Below are 18272 nucleotides of genomic sequence, written 5' to 3' on the forward strand. Positions count from 1 at the left end.
AAAAAAAGACAGTAAGCACAGAAGTTTATCGTTTATCGATGGCTCCGGTGTAAAGTTGAGTCTTTCAAGTTACGACAATCCCGCTTTCTTCCGTCGAATAAATAAACTTAATAAACAGCTAATATTAATTAAAGATCGCCCTAAGCTTCGAAACTAAACGTACTGTTTGCAACGTAACCACACGTATGCTCGTTTAGAAAGTTGCATTGAACGTTGCACCTTTATATAGCATAATACTTGGCTCGTTCACATTGGGACAGGACTGACGTGGATTCCGCTAGGCAAGCAAGCGAAGTTACAAAAAAAACCAAACCGTACTATTCTGGTTATAAAGCAATATTCGTTTTGGCTGGTCTCTGTGAGAACGAGAAGCGGGTATTTACACCAGCGACAGGCGACCGTTCGTACGCGTGAACTGATTTAGCAGAATAGCACCGCCGGACCGGTCACAGTTTACACTGCATTTATGGTAATGCCGTACGTGAAACATAAAGAGAATCAAGCCGTGACCTGTTTCCGCGATGACGTAACGAGCAGCTGTTCGATTATTTTGTTTTTCGAAGGAGCTTAAAAATTCGAAATCGGATTGATGATTAATAATAATTTTCAAGAATTCCGTTTTTAAACATAACAATTCCTTCACGAATTCTTTTTATAGTACTACTAGATATTACGCGCGACTTCGCCCGCGTGATCAAGGAAAATTGTTAGCGTAATTTCGCGTAGAAGCAAGATGTTTTTTCGGGTAAATAATTTAATAATAAATAACTGAGAAGAAATCACGCGCCTGGGCTCAAATTCGGATTCCCTGTGTATGGATACTAGAACTGACATACAAACTTATATACGTTTAAGTATATACATCTATAGGTAAATAGCGACCCGCCCTCGCTTCGCTTCGGTAACTGTAATTTATTATTGATCTTATTGAAGTTTCTCTCTTGATCTTTCATAATATCGCGCACTCAGTTGTTTATAGTCATAGCTATTCCAGTATTTGTCCAAATTATGTATTAAAAGACAAAGTTTAAGTACTTTAAATACCAGAGGCGATAAAAGTATTTATTTTGCTATAAGGATCAATTTGTTACTACCAAATGTGCGTTAGAAATAAATCATCAATTTTTATTGTATTTATAGTTCACTACTTTGTATTTATAAATAATAACCTATGTGTTATTCTGATGTGTAAGCTATATTATTGTAAAGTTTCATCAAAATCCATCCGATAGTTTTTGCGTGAAAGGGTAACAAACATACATACATACATTCTTAAAAACTTTCACATTTATAATATTAGTAGGATAAAAAAATATAAAGAGCAAACAAACCTGTTCATCACACGGATACTTGCCCGATGCGAGAATCGAACCCACGACCCTCGGCGCAACAGTTAGGAGCGAGCTAACTACTGCACCGCCGAATCAGTTATATATAAATTAAGGCATGATTAATTGACAATTAAAAATAGAAAACGTTCACGTCTGTAGCCTTTTCTTTTAAAATTCGTTTACAAATTAGTTATGCAGGCGAAAGTCTTCACGATTCGCACCTTCATCGACATAGATCACGCGATTTTACCCACTTTTTAAAATTCTTGGCCACGTTGTTGAATCTAGATACTGAAGACGTAGGATTATTATTTTTTTGTTTTTATTTCCTATCTATTCGCTGGTAGCCTAAGGGGCTATTTAAGCTATAAACTAAATAGCAAATAGATTTCAAATCGGTTCCGATCCACAGTGATGAAGAGAAAACATTTAGAAAATATAACCCACCGAAAGTACCTAATATTACGAAGAATAATTGGGATAATAAATCACGTGTTGACTTCTAAATCCAGCAGTCCACCCGATGCTATCCCCCCTGTAAACATTGCTTAGAGAAAAAAAAAAACACGTATTTGCACTGAAAAAGTTCATACCTGAAAATAATCGTCAGTCGAAACGCCGAACCACTCGGGAGAGTCCAAGAAATGATGAGGAAACACTATATGGAGAGCTCGCTGATTCTGTGACACCACAAGCCTGAAAAGAAAGATAATTACAATTTAACAAAAAAAGAAGAACCAAGTTCTTCTTCTTCATCGTTCCCTAGCTGCTGATGAGGATGGTGACCACGTGTGACTTTCCCCCATAGTGTTCGGCCATGGACCGCATGGTATAGACTACCCCCAAAGAAACAAATAATAGTACTTAAATACCTTATGTTAGATACGTTTTACGGTGCTGGCGGGTTTTGCGTCAGAATTGTAATTAAGCTGCTCATTTCCGATTTAAAGGTCTTTAAAGGATTTAAAAGTCTAAACGACAAACTGACATTCTCAGTTGATGTTACATCATACAAAAAATACAGTGTGCTGTAAAAATTTTCTGATAACTGCATTGCACCGGCCAGACTGAAATCCTTGCCCTGACATACCAATATACACCATGCATTTATAACAACCACCTGCGGCCGGCATAGCGGTAACCATACGAAATACTTGTCTAACACTATTTATTTTCCCTAGTTGTAAGTATTTCCTGAAGCTAGAAGATAACGGCGATATCAGGTTCACTAAAAATCCTTGTCTACTGATGAGGACTACTAAAACGTAATGGATACTACTTCACTTTCCTACCAGAAATTCTGGGTACACACATTACACAAGGGTTACAAATTACCAATGACAAGTTTTTTTTAAATCCAAATACATCGATTTAATACGTTTCTTACGATCTCTTGATTTGCATAGAATTTGGTACCGTAGAGAGGTCAAGCCGTTTCTTCCGTTGTAATGAATTAGTACGGCTTAAATCGATTAAAAGTAGACCATAGTTCATTGTTTCAGAATCGAACATACCGACATATATATTCGACTCATTTTTGTCTTGTATGCCCTAGTCATGCTACTAGTCAAGACAAGTGCACAGTTAAATGCCGTGGCATTCCGAAGGTCTACCAAGACATCCCGCGACGTGACGCGGCGGTCCCTGCTGCCTGATACAGATCTCAGGCATAAGTTGAACGAGTTTTGACTTGAAAATACCTATTTCTGCCGTGAAGCAGTAATGCGTTTCGATATGAAGGACGGAGCAGTCGTTGTACTGTAAAAACTGAGACCTTAGAACTCTTGTCTCAAGATGGGTGGCGGTATTTACGTTGTAATGTCTATGGGTTTTGGTAACCACCGTACGCCAAGGTGGGCTGTGATCTCGTCAACCCATCTAAGCAATAAAAAGCCCCGCTTGCACTGCGGCGTTCTTCGGCAACCCATGTCAATAAATCCTCTTTGGTGATCTCACAGGATCAATTTAAAACACTGAAATTTATGTCGTATTCCCAATACAAAAGGTTGTTAAAATTTTAAATCCTCTGCCATTTCGTCTCGGTGTGCGTAGGCCAGTACTGTGTAGAAACTTATTCTATTATTACCTAACAGAGCTGACGCATCTTAAACTGCAATGCCCACTCATCCAAACTAGGCCTAATTGTATATTACGTCATTGTATTATAATAAAATGAAATACAGTATGTTTCACTTGTAACGATTGCTGGACATGAATGTGTCTTAGGTATACGGCATGTACAGAAATTAAAGACTCCAATGAATCTAATAATTTTCCAAGATGGAGGGTCTGTGTTTTTCAAATTCTGTTCCTGTATGATTCCATTAATGCAAAAGCATTTCCGGACTCTGCTAATTAGAAACAGCAGACGAAGGTACGGTCTAAGGTTTGGTTATCGGACAAAAAACAATGTTTCCCTCTGATGAATTGAAATATATAATTGCAATCCTGAAAACATTTTGTATCAGACAACTCAAACTCGATCGGATCGTCAATGGCAAAGATTGACCAATGTTTTTATTGCTATACCTAAATTCGTAGTTCACTTTTTGAATAAGCCGCTCTAGGTTATACACAACTGATTTTCAGATAAATTAAATTTAAATGTGTATGGAATTAGAAACATTTCTTTTATTTATTATTTATGCGCAAAAATTACGTCGCTGAAGCACTGACACAATAATAATTGCTTTCGACCTATGTAGTCTTAACGTGGGTAGATCACCAATATTGGACAGAGCCAATCTATAAATAAATTTAAGTGCTCGTACTTTCGAAATAAACAATTTTTCGAGGACATATTGAATATAATTAGCACTTGAGTGAAATCAAAATATTTAGGTTTATATTTTTGTTTGGTCAGGTTGATCTTCGACACGACTGAACCGATTTTATTGACAATAGATAATTTGCCGAGCGTATATTATAGCAAATATTATATTACATAATATTCCTAGAATATATGGATAAACGGTGGCTGCTATTATTATACACAAATAATCCGAAAATTTAATAACTACTACTTTATTTACCTAATTTTGCATCTGCTACGTCTGCTAATGAACTAAATGGAAAGTTCGAGAATAAATACTCACTACAAGGTCTTTTTCGATACAACATTAAATCAGTCACCGATATGTTCATTACAATTGATTTTTTTACGAGAGTAAAATACATACAACAGAAATTTTTATGATGATTATGAGTCAATAACGAAAACATGACCTTTTATGGTTTATAGTTTTCAATCAATCATTAACAGAAAAATATAATTCGTATAGGTAAGCATTACTATTCAAGTTTAAATAATAGTAATTTGCCTCAGAAAATTGTTTAGTTACATAAGATTATTTTTTATAAGTCTATATATTAGTTATTCGATACAGTAAGTGACGGTACTGATGTCTTATTTTTTAGGTTTACGAGTTGCCCTTCTCGCGTCAACTTTGGGTACAATATTATTGACAGGGTGAACAAGTCTGCATTTTGCCGCCATGTTTTCGCTGCGGCAACTGTGCCAATCATTGAATAATATCAGGTTCGATGACTCACTATCAAAACTACATATCCAGGCATAGTGTAGCTTCCTGTTGGTCAGTAATTATCTTTCCAGTATGTCCAATTTCTTTCTTTCAGTTACATTCACAATTATTGTATGAATGATTTAAAATGAAAACTTGTACTATGATATACATAATATTATTAGTAAAAAAAAAGCAAGCTAGTGGTAGGGCGTCTTGTGAGCGCGCACTGGTAAGGTACCACCACCCCGTCTATTATATGCCGCGAAGCAGTAGTCCGTTTCGGTTTGAGGGGTTAGCAACCTTTACACTGAAAACTGGCATATATAATTCATGTCTCAAGGTGGGTGGTGTTGATTACGTTCTTGATTTAAAAAAAAAATGGAATAAAAAAATCCCTGAAAATCTTTTTGATTCATGAAAAACATTTAGATTTGATTCACCTTCAATTTTATGCGATTACATAAATATTATATTTCAAACACTGCCCTCGAGTCTTCCTTACAAATTCTGATAAAATATGAAAGTTTTCTTAAAGTTAAACCTAATAAGACGCACATAAAGAGCTTAACCAATCCGAATGACCTTATTTCGTGCCGGAACCCGGGGCGTGCTATCCAAATGAGTTGGACATGTTTACAAACAGGTTTTACGTAAGAAAAACAAATAAAATGAATATAATACTTCACTTCCTTATTAGAATACGTGAACCGATAAAATTCATGATTAGTCTTATTAATAAAAAAATTCAAAATCACGATTTGTAAGCAATTCCTCAGTCTCACACAAGTGGAGAAAAGAAACAAGCGGACCATCGCTGACTGATGCAATAATATTCTGATTAGGTGTTTTATGATAAACAGATATAATAAGTTTTTCGTAAAAAAAAAAGCTAAAATATTCAAATTAACGAACCGTTTACTTGTTGTAAAACCTTTACCGAAGCATAGGGAATTCACAAACAGCATATCGCTTCCCAACTCTCTCTCCTATATCGTTCCCTCACTACTGAGGATCGCGACCACATTCGACGTACTTCCAATGTGCTCGATCGTGGTTAGCATGGACTGCATGGTACAGACTACCACCAAGTGCTTATCTTGCTAGATCTGACCATCTGGCTGGTGTTCTGCCCACGGCGCGCTTGCCCTCTATGCGACCCGTAATTATGGGCTTCTCTATTTCATGTCTGGGAGACCGCATGATGTGTCCGAAGAAGCTCATAACACGTTCCCGGCAGATGGAAGAGAGCCTTTCCCAACTAGGAAATGTAATATTCTACTTCCACTTGACCACGTCCACTTGCGTACGTAATGTGACCCCGCGCTTGTGGGTACTACCCAGCCGTGAAGCAGTCATGCGTTTCGGTTTAAAGGAAGAAACTGCCTTTATACAATTGAGACTTCGACGTCATTCCTCAGGGCTACATTGACCACTTAATTCCAAGTGAATCATTAGCTAATCTACTAATCGCAATCAAATGATGGTTTGATCATAGTTGTGAAGGAATTCATCACTTATAATCCAACAGCTCTCGTTCGAATTTTTAGGAGACCATTAAAAGAAAAGCTGGAGAAAAGGATTGGGCACTATTTAAATAACCCTTAGGCTACCAGCGAATCTTCTTCTTCTTTCTTTCCTATTGCTGGGATGTAAGGGCTCGAATCAAATTCTTCCATTTGCATCGGTCTTGAGCAGTCTATTCTAGCTCTACCCACGTCATGCCCAAGACGCCCAGTTTCTGCTCTACTGAGCGACGCCAAGTTGTTCTGGGACGGCCTCTCCTCCTTTTGCCAGACACTTTCCAGGTCAGTGCTCTCTTGGATAGGTGGGTAGGTTTTCTTTATATGTGACTAATCTAATGCCACTTCAAGGATCTTTCTCTCGATTGTCGCCTGCATGGTGATCCTCCACAACTCATTGTTAGTGATCGTCTCAGGCCTAAAGATTTTTAAAATTTGAAGTAGGCATTTATTTCTTATATAAACACTTGGAGTTTGTTCATCAAGTTAATTTACTACCAGAGAATTGGTAGGGAAAAAAAACTAGCGTCATACTTGTTAATTTTGCAACTATACAATAAGCCATAATCAAAAGTATTCTAAAATATATAAGCAAACAAATTTGTGGGCACGCACCAAGAGACAAGTATCGTAAATCAAGTTTTAGCATCAATCACTCTTTGTTTTATTGCCCACCTGGGACTTTACGACTATCTCGAGTGGAGACACAGCACGTGATAAATATATTGTGAGGCAAAAGTAATAGCCAAATAGAATCTTAACAGTCAAGAAATAAGGACAATGTGTGAAACCACTTCAGTTTTAGTATGAAGGATTGCGAATGTCTTTTCCGAAGGAATGTCGTTAATTTTGGATGCTACCCCACTTATAGACGAAATATGAGGCCGTATATATTTGGTGCTAATCGGCCGTAAGGAGTCTATTACACTGGTACAACGAAATCGCTTCTGATTTGCTGATCGAGTAAGAGACCAGAGGTCGCGACGCGCGGTTACTTGCCAACAACACCTACTATCACACAATGGTTACGGCAATTTTGTCGACAAGGAAAATCAGGTTACGATCCGCCACTGGTAAACCGGTTAATATCGCTAACTGACAAAGACAGATGACTGATTAAGTGATTACCGACGGCAAGGCAACTCTGAGTACTACCGTACTAAATGCATAGTCCAGGCAGATAGCCGATCGATCAGCAACCTGCGGACCGTCGAAGCCATAGTCTGGTCCTCAGAGACTCGGTTAATTGTGACCGAAGATGTCTCATTTTCCGGGTGGTGTAGGAGCTGATTGAAAATATGTAGTTATTTCGGGAACTACCGGCTCCAGATCGTTGCCGAACGGCCATTACTGTGGATGCTATTTGGATACCGCGAGATTCTTCCTATTCGTACACTCTTGACAGAGTGGTCGTGGTCATGCATCAGTCGGATCCTGCGATACCGATGCTCTCGCGATGCGACGCCATGTGGCACGATGTTTCGCAGAGTGAGAGCAAGCATTTATGTTGGAGTGAGTAACAGATTTTATGAGGTCGGTCCATCGTGTTGGAGATCGTCCGCGAGATCTTTTGCCCTCGACTTTCCCTTGCACCACCAACCGCTCAATGGAGTCCTCATTACGAGTGATGTGCCCGAAGAATTTGAGGATTCGTAATTGGACTGTTGACGATAGTCTCTCCTTGATGTTGAGCTCTTTCAGGATCGAAATGTTGGTACGGTGCGCGGTCCACGGAATTCTGAGGAGACGTCTCCAACACCACATTTCTAGTGCGTCGATCTTACGACGGTCTTGCATCCTCAGCGTCCACGTCTCAGCCCCATACAGAAAGATTGGAAAGACCAGGCATCTCATTAACCGAACTTTTGTATTTTTGGTTATTCTGCGGTCTCTCCAAATCTTTGTTAGCCTCTCAACTGAGGATCTTGTCACGGCGCAACGTCTTCGGATCTCATCTTCGCAGCCTCCAGCGTTGGTGATAGTGGAGCCTAGATATACATAGCTATTAACTACCTCGCATCCCGCTATATGTTGGACTTCCGGTTGGTTGATGTTAGCACGATCTACGATCATCATTTTGGTCTTATCACGATTGATCGCAAGTCCAAAATCCAACGCTGTAGTCTCCAGCCGGCGAAGAAGCACCTCGATTTCGTCTCTGGTTGACGCCAAGAGGGTAGTATCATCGGCGTATCTCAAGTTTGATATTTTCCGACCACCAACGGATATTCCTTTATCCCAATCTTCAAGAACTATCCGCATTATATACTCTGTGTATATATTAAATAAAAGAGGAGATAGTATGCAGCCCTGCCTAACGCCTGCCTGTGTGCTGAAGCGTTCGGAGTCAATACTGTCAACACGAACAGCGGCCGTGCCATCTTCGTACAGACGTCTGATGGTGTGTACAAGATGTTGCGGTACACCCATTTCCGTCAGTACCAACCACAGCTTCCACCACTTGACGGTATCAAAAGCCTTTCGGAAATCCACGAAGCACACATATAGGCTAATATTAAATTCTCTGGCCTTTTCTACAATTTGCCGCATTACGAGTAGTTGCTCTCTTGTGCCTCGACCTTTTACAAAACCTGCTTGCTCGGGGGCGATCTCTCGGGACAAGTAACCTTGGAGCCTCGTGTTAATTATGTGCAGCATGACTTTACTGGCGTGGGATACGAGAGAAATTAGTCTGTAGTTATTGCACTTCTTCGTTGATCCCTTTTTGTGAAGTGGAATGAATATCGAATGTGACCAATCGCTCGGCCAAACTCCAGTGACCCAAATTCGACAACAGATGATGTGCAGTATATCCACTCCGATTTCCGCCATGGCTTTTATTGTCTCGATGGGGATTTCATCAAAACCTACAGCCTTATTCCGTTTAAGGTGGTTGATAGCTGCTCGCACCTCGTCCTTTAAAGGCATCGGCTCCAGTTCCGAGGGTTCACTGTAGGTCATTGAGATCTTTGTTGTGGTGTCAGTAAACAGAGACTTTCAATAGTCTTTCCAAGCGCTAACAATCTTTTTGATCTCAGTGACAGTATCTCCAGACGCATTCTCAATAGCCCAAGTCTTTGGCTTAAATTGACGAGTTTTAAAGTTTTAAAGTTTTTTTTTTTACAAGTCTGATTTTCATGTGTAAATCTTTTGTTTCAAAATTTTGAGAATGCCTTTCAACCTCTTCACATATTGATTGTAGCGCTGTGTTTCGGTCACGACGGCAAGCAGCCTGTATGGCGGAGCTCATGACGTTCAACTCCTGCATTCTGGCACCGCCAGCCTTAAGCTCTCTACGCTTCTCAATTAAGTCCCAGGTCTCGGTAGACATCCAATGCTGCCTTTTCTTGGATTTCTTTTTGGGCTGTGATTCGTGCACGACATCTTTTATAAATTGCACGGTAGATTGCCAGAGGTGATCAACGCTCACTTCCTTGCTGCAGTTTTCGTACCAGCATTGTTCCATATCCTGAAGAGACTGGACAAACGAGTTTCTATCAATGACTTCTAGGCGTTTGACAGTTTTTCTAATTATAGGTCTACGCAGTCTGATCCTCATATTGCATATTAGTAGCTGGTGATCCGACGTGACATCAGCTCCCGGTAGTGTATGAGCGTTGGTCATTGAGCTTCTCCATCTTGTCTTGATCAGTATATAGTCGATTTGGTTGCGGTGCTCTCCGTTTGGGGATGTCCAAGTATACAGTCTTCTGGGGTGGTGTTTGAAGGCTGTATTCATTATTGTTAAGTTATTATCTGCCGCAAACTGAATCAACCGTTCTCCTCTACTGTTCCTGCAACCAAGACCGTAGTGACCCACGATATTTCGTAACCCTACATCCAAAACAGTGGTTCCAACCTTTGCGTTAAAGTCGCCGATAATCATCAGTATCTCTCTTTTTGGGATGTTGTTTATACAAGCCTCGAGTTGATTATAGAAGCTCTCAATTTTTTCCTCAGTAGCAGCGCTGGTAGGGGCGTAGACCTGAATGATATTCAGTGCACATGGTGAAGCACTGAGTTTCATGGTGATGATCCTGTCGCTGACAGGATTATAGCCCAGGACCGACTCAGTCCAGAGCTTGGGTATTGCGATACCCACTCCAGCAAAGCTAGATAATTCATTTCCTGAGAAGTAGATGGTGTGGTTCTCCAGGTTTCTGTGCCCACTCTCTTTCCAATGCGTCTCACTTAGTCCCGTAATAACCGTATTACATCGCTCGAGTTCGTGATCCAGTACGTGGAGCTTTCCTTCATCGATGAGGCCTCTCACATTCCACGTTCCGATGCGGATATCATTACGTAATTGGAGTTTTGTTGTTCTTCTTCCAGTGGCATAATTTCCATGAGGTGCCTGGTCGCCTGCTCCCCCATGGCCGGTAACCAATTTCACACCCCGGTTCCCGGACAACTTAGGGCGCCGGTCGCTACTCGGATCGCAACGCACACTTTTACTCTTATAAGACCTGCTCATGACTCTCGTGGGAAATTAGTGCAGTGGTTTCCCGTTGCCTTCTGCACCAGCACTTTAGGGGGTATTTGATCCCCAAGGTTTCTGACGCCTCTTCCGTACAGGTTGCCCTGACGGGTGTGTATGGTTATACCGCCACTGCTCGGTCGCCATTGCCCCGTTGGTTTTCTAGCAGGGAGCACCACGGCAACCTGTTGGTCGCCGCCGCCATCCGGCGCGTGCAGGTGGGGTTGACAATAGGGCCGGTGAAGGTAGCATTCCGATCTCCCCTTACTTATACCGCGAGATAAACGCTTGCAATCTTCCCCGCATATGAGGTTTGACTACCAGCGAAGGAGCCCAGGAAGACGAAGCGTAAGGCTACCATACACGCTTCTTGAGAAAGAACCAACCGATACCAATTCTGTGCCTGTGATTCAGGTCGATTGTGTAGACGGGTTTCCTGTAGTCCTTCGACTCAGAGGATGCTATTGTTGTGAAATCACTTCAAACTTCGTTTCGTCAGTCTGATTTTATGATATTGAAGATTATTATTTTTTATGGCTTAGTTAGGTGGACGAGCTCACGGCCCACCTGATTTTAAATAGTAACCAAAGCCCATAGACGTCTATAACATAAATACCACCACCCACTTCGAAATATGAGTTCTAAGGTCTCAGTATAGTTACAACGGCTACCCCACCCTACAAACCGGAACACATTACTGCTTCATAGCAGAAATAGGCGGGGTGGTTGTGGTACCTATCCGTGCTAACTCATAAGACGTTCTATCACCAGTAATTAGAAGATATTGGTATGTTGGATATAATGTCGCGGCGTTTTTGATCGAGTCGCAAAATATAAAAATGTAAAAACAGTGACACACATAGTGCAAATATACGACTCATTGTTGATAGTGAAAATTCATACAAATATGGATTAATATCTTAATATCTGTAAACAAAGCTCTTTAGGTGACGCAATTGCTCTCTAATGCTTTAATCTCCAAAGCTTTTCTAGAAAGAATATTTCGAAAGAAACCTAAAACGTGTTATTTATGCGATAATGCATTTTTTTTTGTTATGTTGCATCTTGGATATGCTCTTGTGAAGGTCTTGCCACGAGCGATTCTAACAAATTTCGACTACCCGCGTAACCTTGTGCGCCCAACCAAAAAAGGAAAATTACATTTTTGCTGAAAACTCTCTACTTTTGTTTTAAATCATGCTTAGTATTGTGTTTTTAAGATGCTTTTATTCGTTTAATTTGTTTCTATTTCGATGTAGGATTTTATATTATCATTTTGAACAACTTCAAAATTGTCTGACTATCTCGAAGATTCTCACTAGTCGACAATATAATTGTGTTAGGTACTTTGGCCTAAGACGTGATAGCATAGTTTTTATTTATTAAATCATATCGCCATTAAAACCATTTATTTGGTTCATGAATAATGTTTTTTTAACTTTTATTGTTAATTTGGTCGTAAAATCGTATTGCTTATGTAATTGTCTACGACTTGGGAAAATCGGAGAAAATGCAAAAAAAATCTTCAATCTTATTTTCAGAGCCTTGCCGAACCCATGGGTTTGTAATTTAATTATTAAATCAATTGTTGAGAAATTATTTAAATAATGCATAGATAGATATATACCTTTAATCCATTAGAACCAATTACAATATGAAAATAATAATACACATGCAAAAAAAAAAACATTGCTTTAGAATATTAAATCACTTTTTTAGGAGCGCTGTGCCATCTGATATGTTTAGTATATAGCTACATTTCATTCTGATTATCAAACTACATTCTAAACAACAACGAATTTTGTGACTTCTACACTTATTACTGATTTTCATCAACCACTTATTTATTATTAGATGTGTACTAATCAATGTACCAACCATTAAGAAGACCAAGGAAACATGATATCAGGTTGCTATATTACAACAATGTCGTATTTTGGTTTCATAATACATAAATAACTTTAGCTTTATCTTTACTCCAGTTTTGATCACAATACATTTTTTCAAGTCAACATCATGGCTGTTTTCATTGCATTTATGTTGTCCATGAGCAACAGTAACTAATCACAATCATATTGACCATATGCTTGTCTCTACAATGGCAATTTTAAAAAATAATGACAAAAATGTCTACATTTCATAATTATTAACCTCTGAATTTATTATCTAACAGATACTTACTTGCCCGAAAGCACCAACGAAAGGCTGTCAACTTTAGTAACCTTCTCATGTGCATAGAGTTCATGACACTTGAGGTGCCTCACATTTCTCATGCACATGAGCACTCGGCGGAACTGTCTCCTTGATACCCGTAGTGGTTTGAACAAAGCTAAGTACACCTGAAACAAAAATAAAAAATTGTAGTCATTTAGTTTGTGTGTTGCATAGCTGTTGTCGATTTGTATTTACTGTTGCATTTTCTTTATCACAAGAATAACATAATAATGAGTGTCTAATCAATGTTTCATCCTAAAGTAAATTTTATTCCAAATAGATATTCATTTAATATTCTCATACTGAGAATGATGTTTGTAAAGAGCTTATCTGGCTAATATAGAATGTTTTTAGGTATATGAAATCTCAGTATGTTGAAGCGTTAGTACTATACTCTGCTATCAAAGGGCCATATTTTACAATTTTATATATAATTGTATATTGAATAGTTTTATAATTATATATTCATACTTTCATTGCTAAAATACTTTGATTTTTCCATAGTTTAAGTAATTACAACTCACAAAAAATTCAAGCTGACCATTTCTGTTATGAATATTAACATACCGTTTATGATTGCTAAACATCCCAGTTAACAGCGGTAGCAATTCTCAACTCAATGGAATAAAATTGACATAAGTATGTAGAAAATGAACAAATATGACAAAATCACAAATAACTTTAGCATGTTACATAACTGTACCATAATGTTATTGTTTATAATCAGAACAAATATTATTATCAAGCAGATGTGTTTGTTGAAAAACTATTATGAGAAATGTAATGAATACTAAATGAATACTAATTGTAACTTTAATAGATAAATTCAGACAGTTCTTTTTCAACATTATAGTATGAGTGTCTAATATCAAATGGGCCTCTAATTTGAATAAAATTGATTAATGTAAAAATTAGTGCTCCTTTTGAAAAAGAAATAAAAAAATGCTTATTAATTAATTATTTAGACTTGCTTGATGAATGCAAATGTTTTGCGTTGTGTCTCCTTTTAACATTACTTAAAAAAATTTTTTTATTGAATAAGACATTCTAATATCCCAATCATCATGAAACTAGTGAGTGCATCATAAAATTAAAGAATGCTTTATAGTTTAATTTGAAGGTGCTCACCTCTTCAATCTCCTTGTGGAACTTAATTGGTCTCATTAAATAAAACTGGTAAGAGAAATACACAAAGTTTATCAATATAAATACACTGTTCCATAGCACTGCATCCAAGTAACATTCAACACTCCATGCCCACATTCCTGAAAACGCGCACCCCATCATCAGGCCCACCCGAAGCCATATTTGCCCAATGTCTGTATGAGGTGCCAGGAATGACATAAGAAAGAATATATTCGCCACTTGGAAAAATATGTGATTTATTGGCCTCCACTTGGAACAGTGGTGCAAGTACAAATCCCACATAGACGGCTGGTCGTGAATACTGACATTCACCATGTCACTAGTGGGTAGAGATAGCTTAGTGGGTTCAACCAGCCCCATTTCTGGAACTTTATCCTTCGTATTCAATGATGTTGTGATGTCACTGATCATCGATGGAGACTCGGTCGTAATGTTCTGAAGACCGGTCACCATCCCAGTTATTAAGGCACTGATAATCAACATCATTCCGACAAGTTCGGACACAAACGCCAAGATCGCTCATCGATAACACATTAACTATTATCATTTGAATTTTTATATAAGTCACTACACACTTTTTTTTTTTTAAATGTACAATATCACCGAAAAAAATATTGGATTTATATTAACCACTAACAAATATGCACAGCAACAAACAGAGCACGTCAACATGGAGTTTTTAGTTGCAAATAAATATTCAGAGAAAGTTATTTAAGCGCAATAGTACTAGCGTACTTAATCAAAAGTAAACTTTTATTCTAAACTATATTTTTGCTAAAAGATTCAAGCTAGGCAAATAATCGAAGCACACAAATCAGTTCAAATCACAAAGTGAGGAAATAACAAACTGACAATTCAACCGTCAGTTGTCAATTGTGATTGTAACAGATTTGTCAAAACATCAGTCACTCTTTACTGACCTCTATAATACTGGTAGGACAAAGTACGGGTAAGGCATTAATAATTAATTAATTAATCTTTCCTGTACAGTTATCCTGCAAATACCTCGTGTTTGTCTGAAAAACATGCAGCACTGTTTAATTTGCATTTAAGATCGCTAAATATGAATGCACCAGGCGTTTTATTCCACAGGGCACGACGACTTCACAATGTAAAAAGTGAGTCGAAAAAGCTTTGAATCTGTTGCCTCTGCTCTCTCGAACTAGCAAAAAACTTTGACAGGTGACAGGGTACAAGAGCTGTGCATATAGTGATGTGCCGACTTAGCTTAGACTTCTTTGTAATGAAATATTCGTTGTCAAAGTATTTGGAATCCAATAAGTTAATGCCTGAACAGATTCACGCCTATAGTATTCGATTCAATATTTCAGTATCATAAAAATTACATGTGAAATTGCAACACGCGTATCAAAAAGGTGTATTATTATTTAGAATAAATTATAGCCTAGAATTCATGTCCGTCAAGTCTTACTATCCCTTCAAGTTAAGAAATTCGTGAATCACTCTGATAGTCACGTAAGCGATGCAGGTAAAGTTTGTGATAAAGTGTGGTTAGGTCGAGTAACAGAATTACATGCAAACTTTAAGGTACACGTTTGCACTCTATCCGACATCGAGTATTAAAATAGAAGAAAGTATTAGAATACTTGATATCACTTAATCTACCTGACTTGTCACGGCACTAGCACTGTGTGTGAATGGTGTTGGTGTGGGATGGAATTTAAAATTCGATATTTTGGTAGATACCGGTAAATAATATTATGCGTAGGAGCTATAAAACTTCAAATAATCTCAGTTTCAATGTTGCACGTAATTAAATCTTCCTCTTTAACGTCGGAAAAACAATGGCTGTTCCTCACGAAATGCTTTTACATCCAGAACTATTGAGTAATGAACAACTAACCCACATAATAGAACAGGTAAGTATTGAATATTTTGGAGCATCTTTGCAATACAATTTTGTAAATAAACAATTAATATGATTTTAGTTTCATTTTAGAGACATTTGAGAATTGATGGGATAGAAAAAATGCTGAGAGATGACTTATTGGACTTATTTCATCAATACTGCGTTCCGTACGGACAAAGAAAATACCGGGATTCTGGAAGAGGTAAAATATTGAATAGAACTCGTCATATCAGTCCGGAGCCATCGCGATCTTTAAATAAAATCAAAGAAACTAGACACACTACGGTTGAGCGAATCAAACCCCCTCCTGATTTATTATCAGGTCACATGAAACGGATAAAGCTAGAAAATGTAACAACAAAGTGCTCACACATGAATAGTAATAATCATAAAAGGAAAATCATCAATGATGTAAGTATAAGTACTTAAAGCAGTAAAATACAATATAATGAAGTTTATCAAAATTTGTGGTACTAAGAAATAGACTTTGTACATATGATCCGGTGTCATTTTTTGAGATGCCATGTTGTAAATGTAATGACAATATACACAGCTCAATATAATCATTATGCTCAAATACAACTTTATTATTAAATTCTGCTGTTTATATGGGCTCACTCAAATACACACAACCTCTGTGAACCTCAGTTACAATTAATATAATTTGGATTTAAAAGGATATTGTTATCATCTAGTACTTTAAAAATAGAAATGCTAAAAAAAATTGTCAGCAATTTGCGATCCACAATAGTCAAGTAATTATCCTAATTTTCTTACAGCCTAACTCTGAGCCTATTCAAGCAAAAAAAGAAAGAAAAGTAATAACATGGCCTTAAAGCAAATCAATTTAAAAGAAAACAGGCAGCACAATAAGATACATTAATGAAGATGTTCAAAATGCTCAGGAGATCTGAAGTATTCAACAGGATCTCAAAAATAATATTGCCATGTCATTGACACAATATATTGTGATGTATCAGAAACTATGCAATTTCTTTGTTCTCAGTCTATTTAATGATGATGAAGTTTATACACATAATATATTAATTTAAGTTCAATTTTATACGATTAGTGTTTTATTTTTCTATGATGCTGATAAGAAAGTCTCAATTAAATCTTGAGACATTTGTGTAATTGTATGATTCCTGTGGTCAGTCAACACTGGAGACACCATTGGAATACAATTGAAAAGTTGTAAAAGGTTTGTCAATTAGTCTAAAATGAGCGTTGAATAATGATTTTTGTGAAATTATGAACTATGTTTTATATCACCAAATAAAATCAAATTTTTCAAAGTTTCTTGACACCAATAATAACTAATGCATTTTTTTTGTGGCTAATAGTTGTATTTAGTTGTATTTTTAAGAATAGCAGTGGGATTAAACTACATAAGATAATTATGATGACATGAAAATGATATTATATCAGATCACTGTAGACTGTTAGAATGTTGTTTAGTTTGTGACTTTTGAAGTCGTCGTGGCCTAAAAGATAAGACGCCAGTTCATTCGTATCTAGCGATGCACTGGTGTTTGAATTTTTTATTTATTGGACAATTGAAAATAGTTGCCAACATTGCGATGAGTTGGCCGGGTAGAAGTGTAATAATACGGTTTTATATACCGTCGGAACTGGGTGCTTTGCGAGGATGTAGGTCTTTGATCAAGTTTCTAACTTCCATCTGGGTGACGGGTGGTAACGCATCCGAGGGTGGGTAGGAGGCTCTGCGGTTTACCTCACTGTCTACTAATTCTACATGGACAGGGTCCGCTGATTGAATGCTGGGCGTCCACTGGGTTTGCAATGTATCGGCCAGCAGCTTTGCTTTTTCGTCGTCATCTAACGCCGCGGGTCGGCCTGAGGGGCCTACGAGGGGGGGCATAGTTACTAACGTATCCGATTTGAGACTACGAGCTAAGCGGTAGAAAGACCGTTGGAAGGTCGTGAGTCCTTCTGAGAAATCAGACCATCTGGCATCTCGGACTTCGGCGATGCGAGACTACGTCGCGTTGTAGGGCACGCATTCTAATACTATTTTCCTCGGTAGGATACCTATCGTAGGCGCGGATCGAGGCGTTCTTGGCTCTATGGAGTTCCCTAACATCGTCGGGCAATTTGAAGCGGTGAAGAAAATCCTCCACTACAACTTGCTTGGTTGGCCTATGTAATGTCGAGGTGATGTGTGACGTT

At 38.1% G+C, this 18272-nt stretch overlaps 2 protein-coding genes across 4 annotated transcripts in view; one reads left to right on the forward strand and one right to left on the reverse strand.

Annotated features, from left to right (window-relative positions):
- The window catches only part of LOC114239704 (popeye domain-containing protein 1), a 28763-nt gene extending 13685 nt beyond the window's left edge, over positions 1-15078 (reverse strand). Inside the window, exons 1-3 of one of the 2 annotated variants that reach the window (XM_028170057.2) lie at positions 14195-15078; positions 13034-13191; positions 1925-2027 (exon numbers count right to left, since the gene is read on the reverse strand). In XM_028170057.2, the coding sequence (XP_028025858.2) occupies positions 1925-2027; positions 13034-13191; positions 14195-14698 (765 nt within the window). In that variant the 5' untranslated portion in view covers positions 14699-15078. The remainder of the gene's footprint in view (positions 1-1924; positions 2028-13033; positions 13192-14194) is intronic. The other variant, XM_089737760.1, reaches the window with a different exon arrangement.
- A 326-nt stretch (positions 15079-15404) lies between these two features.
- LOC114251957 (tRNA-splicing ligase complex subunit ASW) lies at positions 15405-17145 on the forward strand. 2 transcript variants are annotated; one of them, XM_028186407.2, is made up of 3 exons: positions 15405-16092; positions 16173-16493; positions 16862-17145. In XM_028186407.2, the coding sequence occupies exons 1-3, from the start codon at positions 16018-16020 to the stop codon at positions 16916-16918; spliced, it is 453 nt and encodes a 150-aa protein (XP_028042208.2). In that variant the 5' UTR covers positions 15405-16017; the 3' UTR covers positions 16919-17145. The 2 variants fall into 2 exon arrangements, with proteins under 2 accessions (XP_028042208.2, XP_028042209.2); XM_028186408.2 differs by having other exon boundaries at positions 15438-16092; positions 16173-16284.
- The last annotated feature ends 1127 nt before the right edge of the window (positions 17146-18272 follow it).

Source organism: Bombyx mandarina, chromosome 23 (genome assembly GCF_030267445.1).
Source record: "Bombyx mandarina strain Sakado chromosome 23, ASM3026744v2".
In the NCBI taxonomy this organism is placed as follows: domain Eukaryota; kingdom Metazoa; phylum Arthropoda; class Insecta; order Lepidoptera; family Bombycidae; genus Bombyx; species Bombyx mandarina.

Bases quoted from the DNA above. Each gene is read 5' to 3' on its own strand.
- LOC114251957 (XM_028186407.2), top strand. From the start codon at position 16,018: ATGGCTGTTCCTCACGAAATGCTTTTACATCCAGAACTATTGAGTAAT. The intron at 16,093-16,172 runs GTAAGTATTGAA...GTTTCATTTTAG, and splicing joins TAACCCACATAATAGAACAG to AGACATTTGAGAATTGATGG. The intron at 16,494-16,861 runs GTAAGTATAAGT...ATTTTCTTACAG, and splicing joins AAAGGAAAATCATCAATGAT to CCTAACTCTGAGCCTATTCA.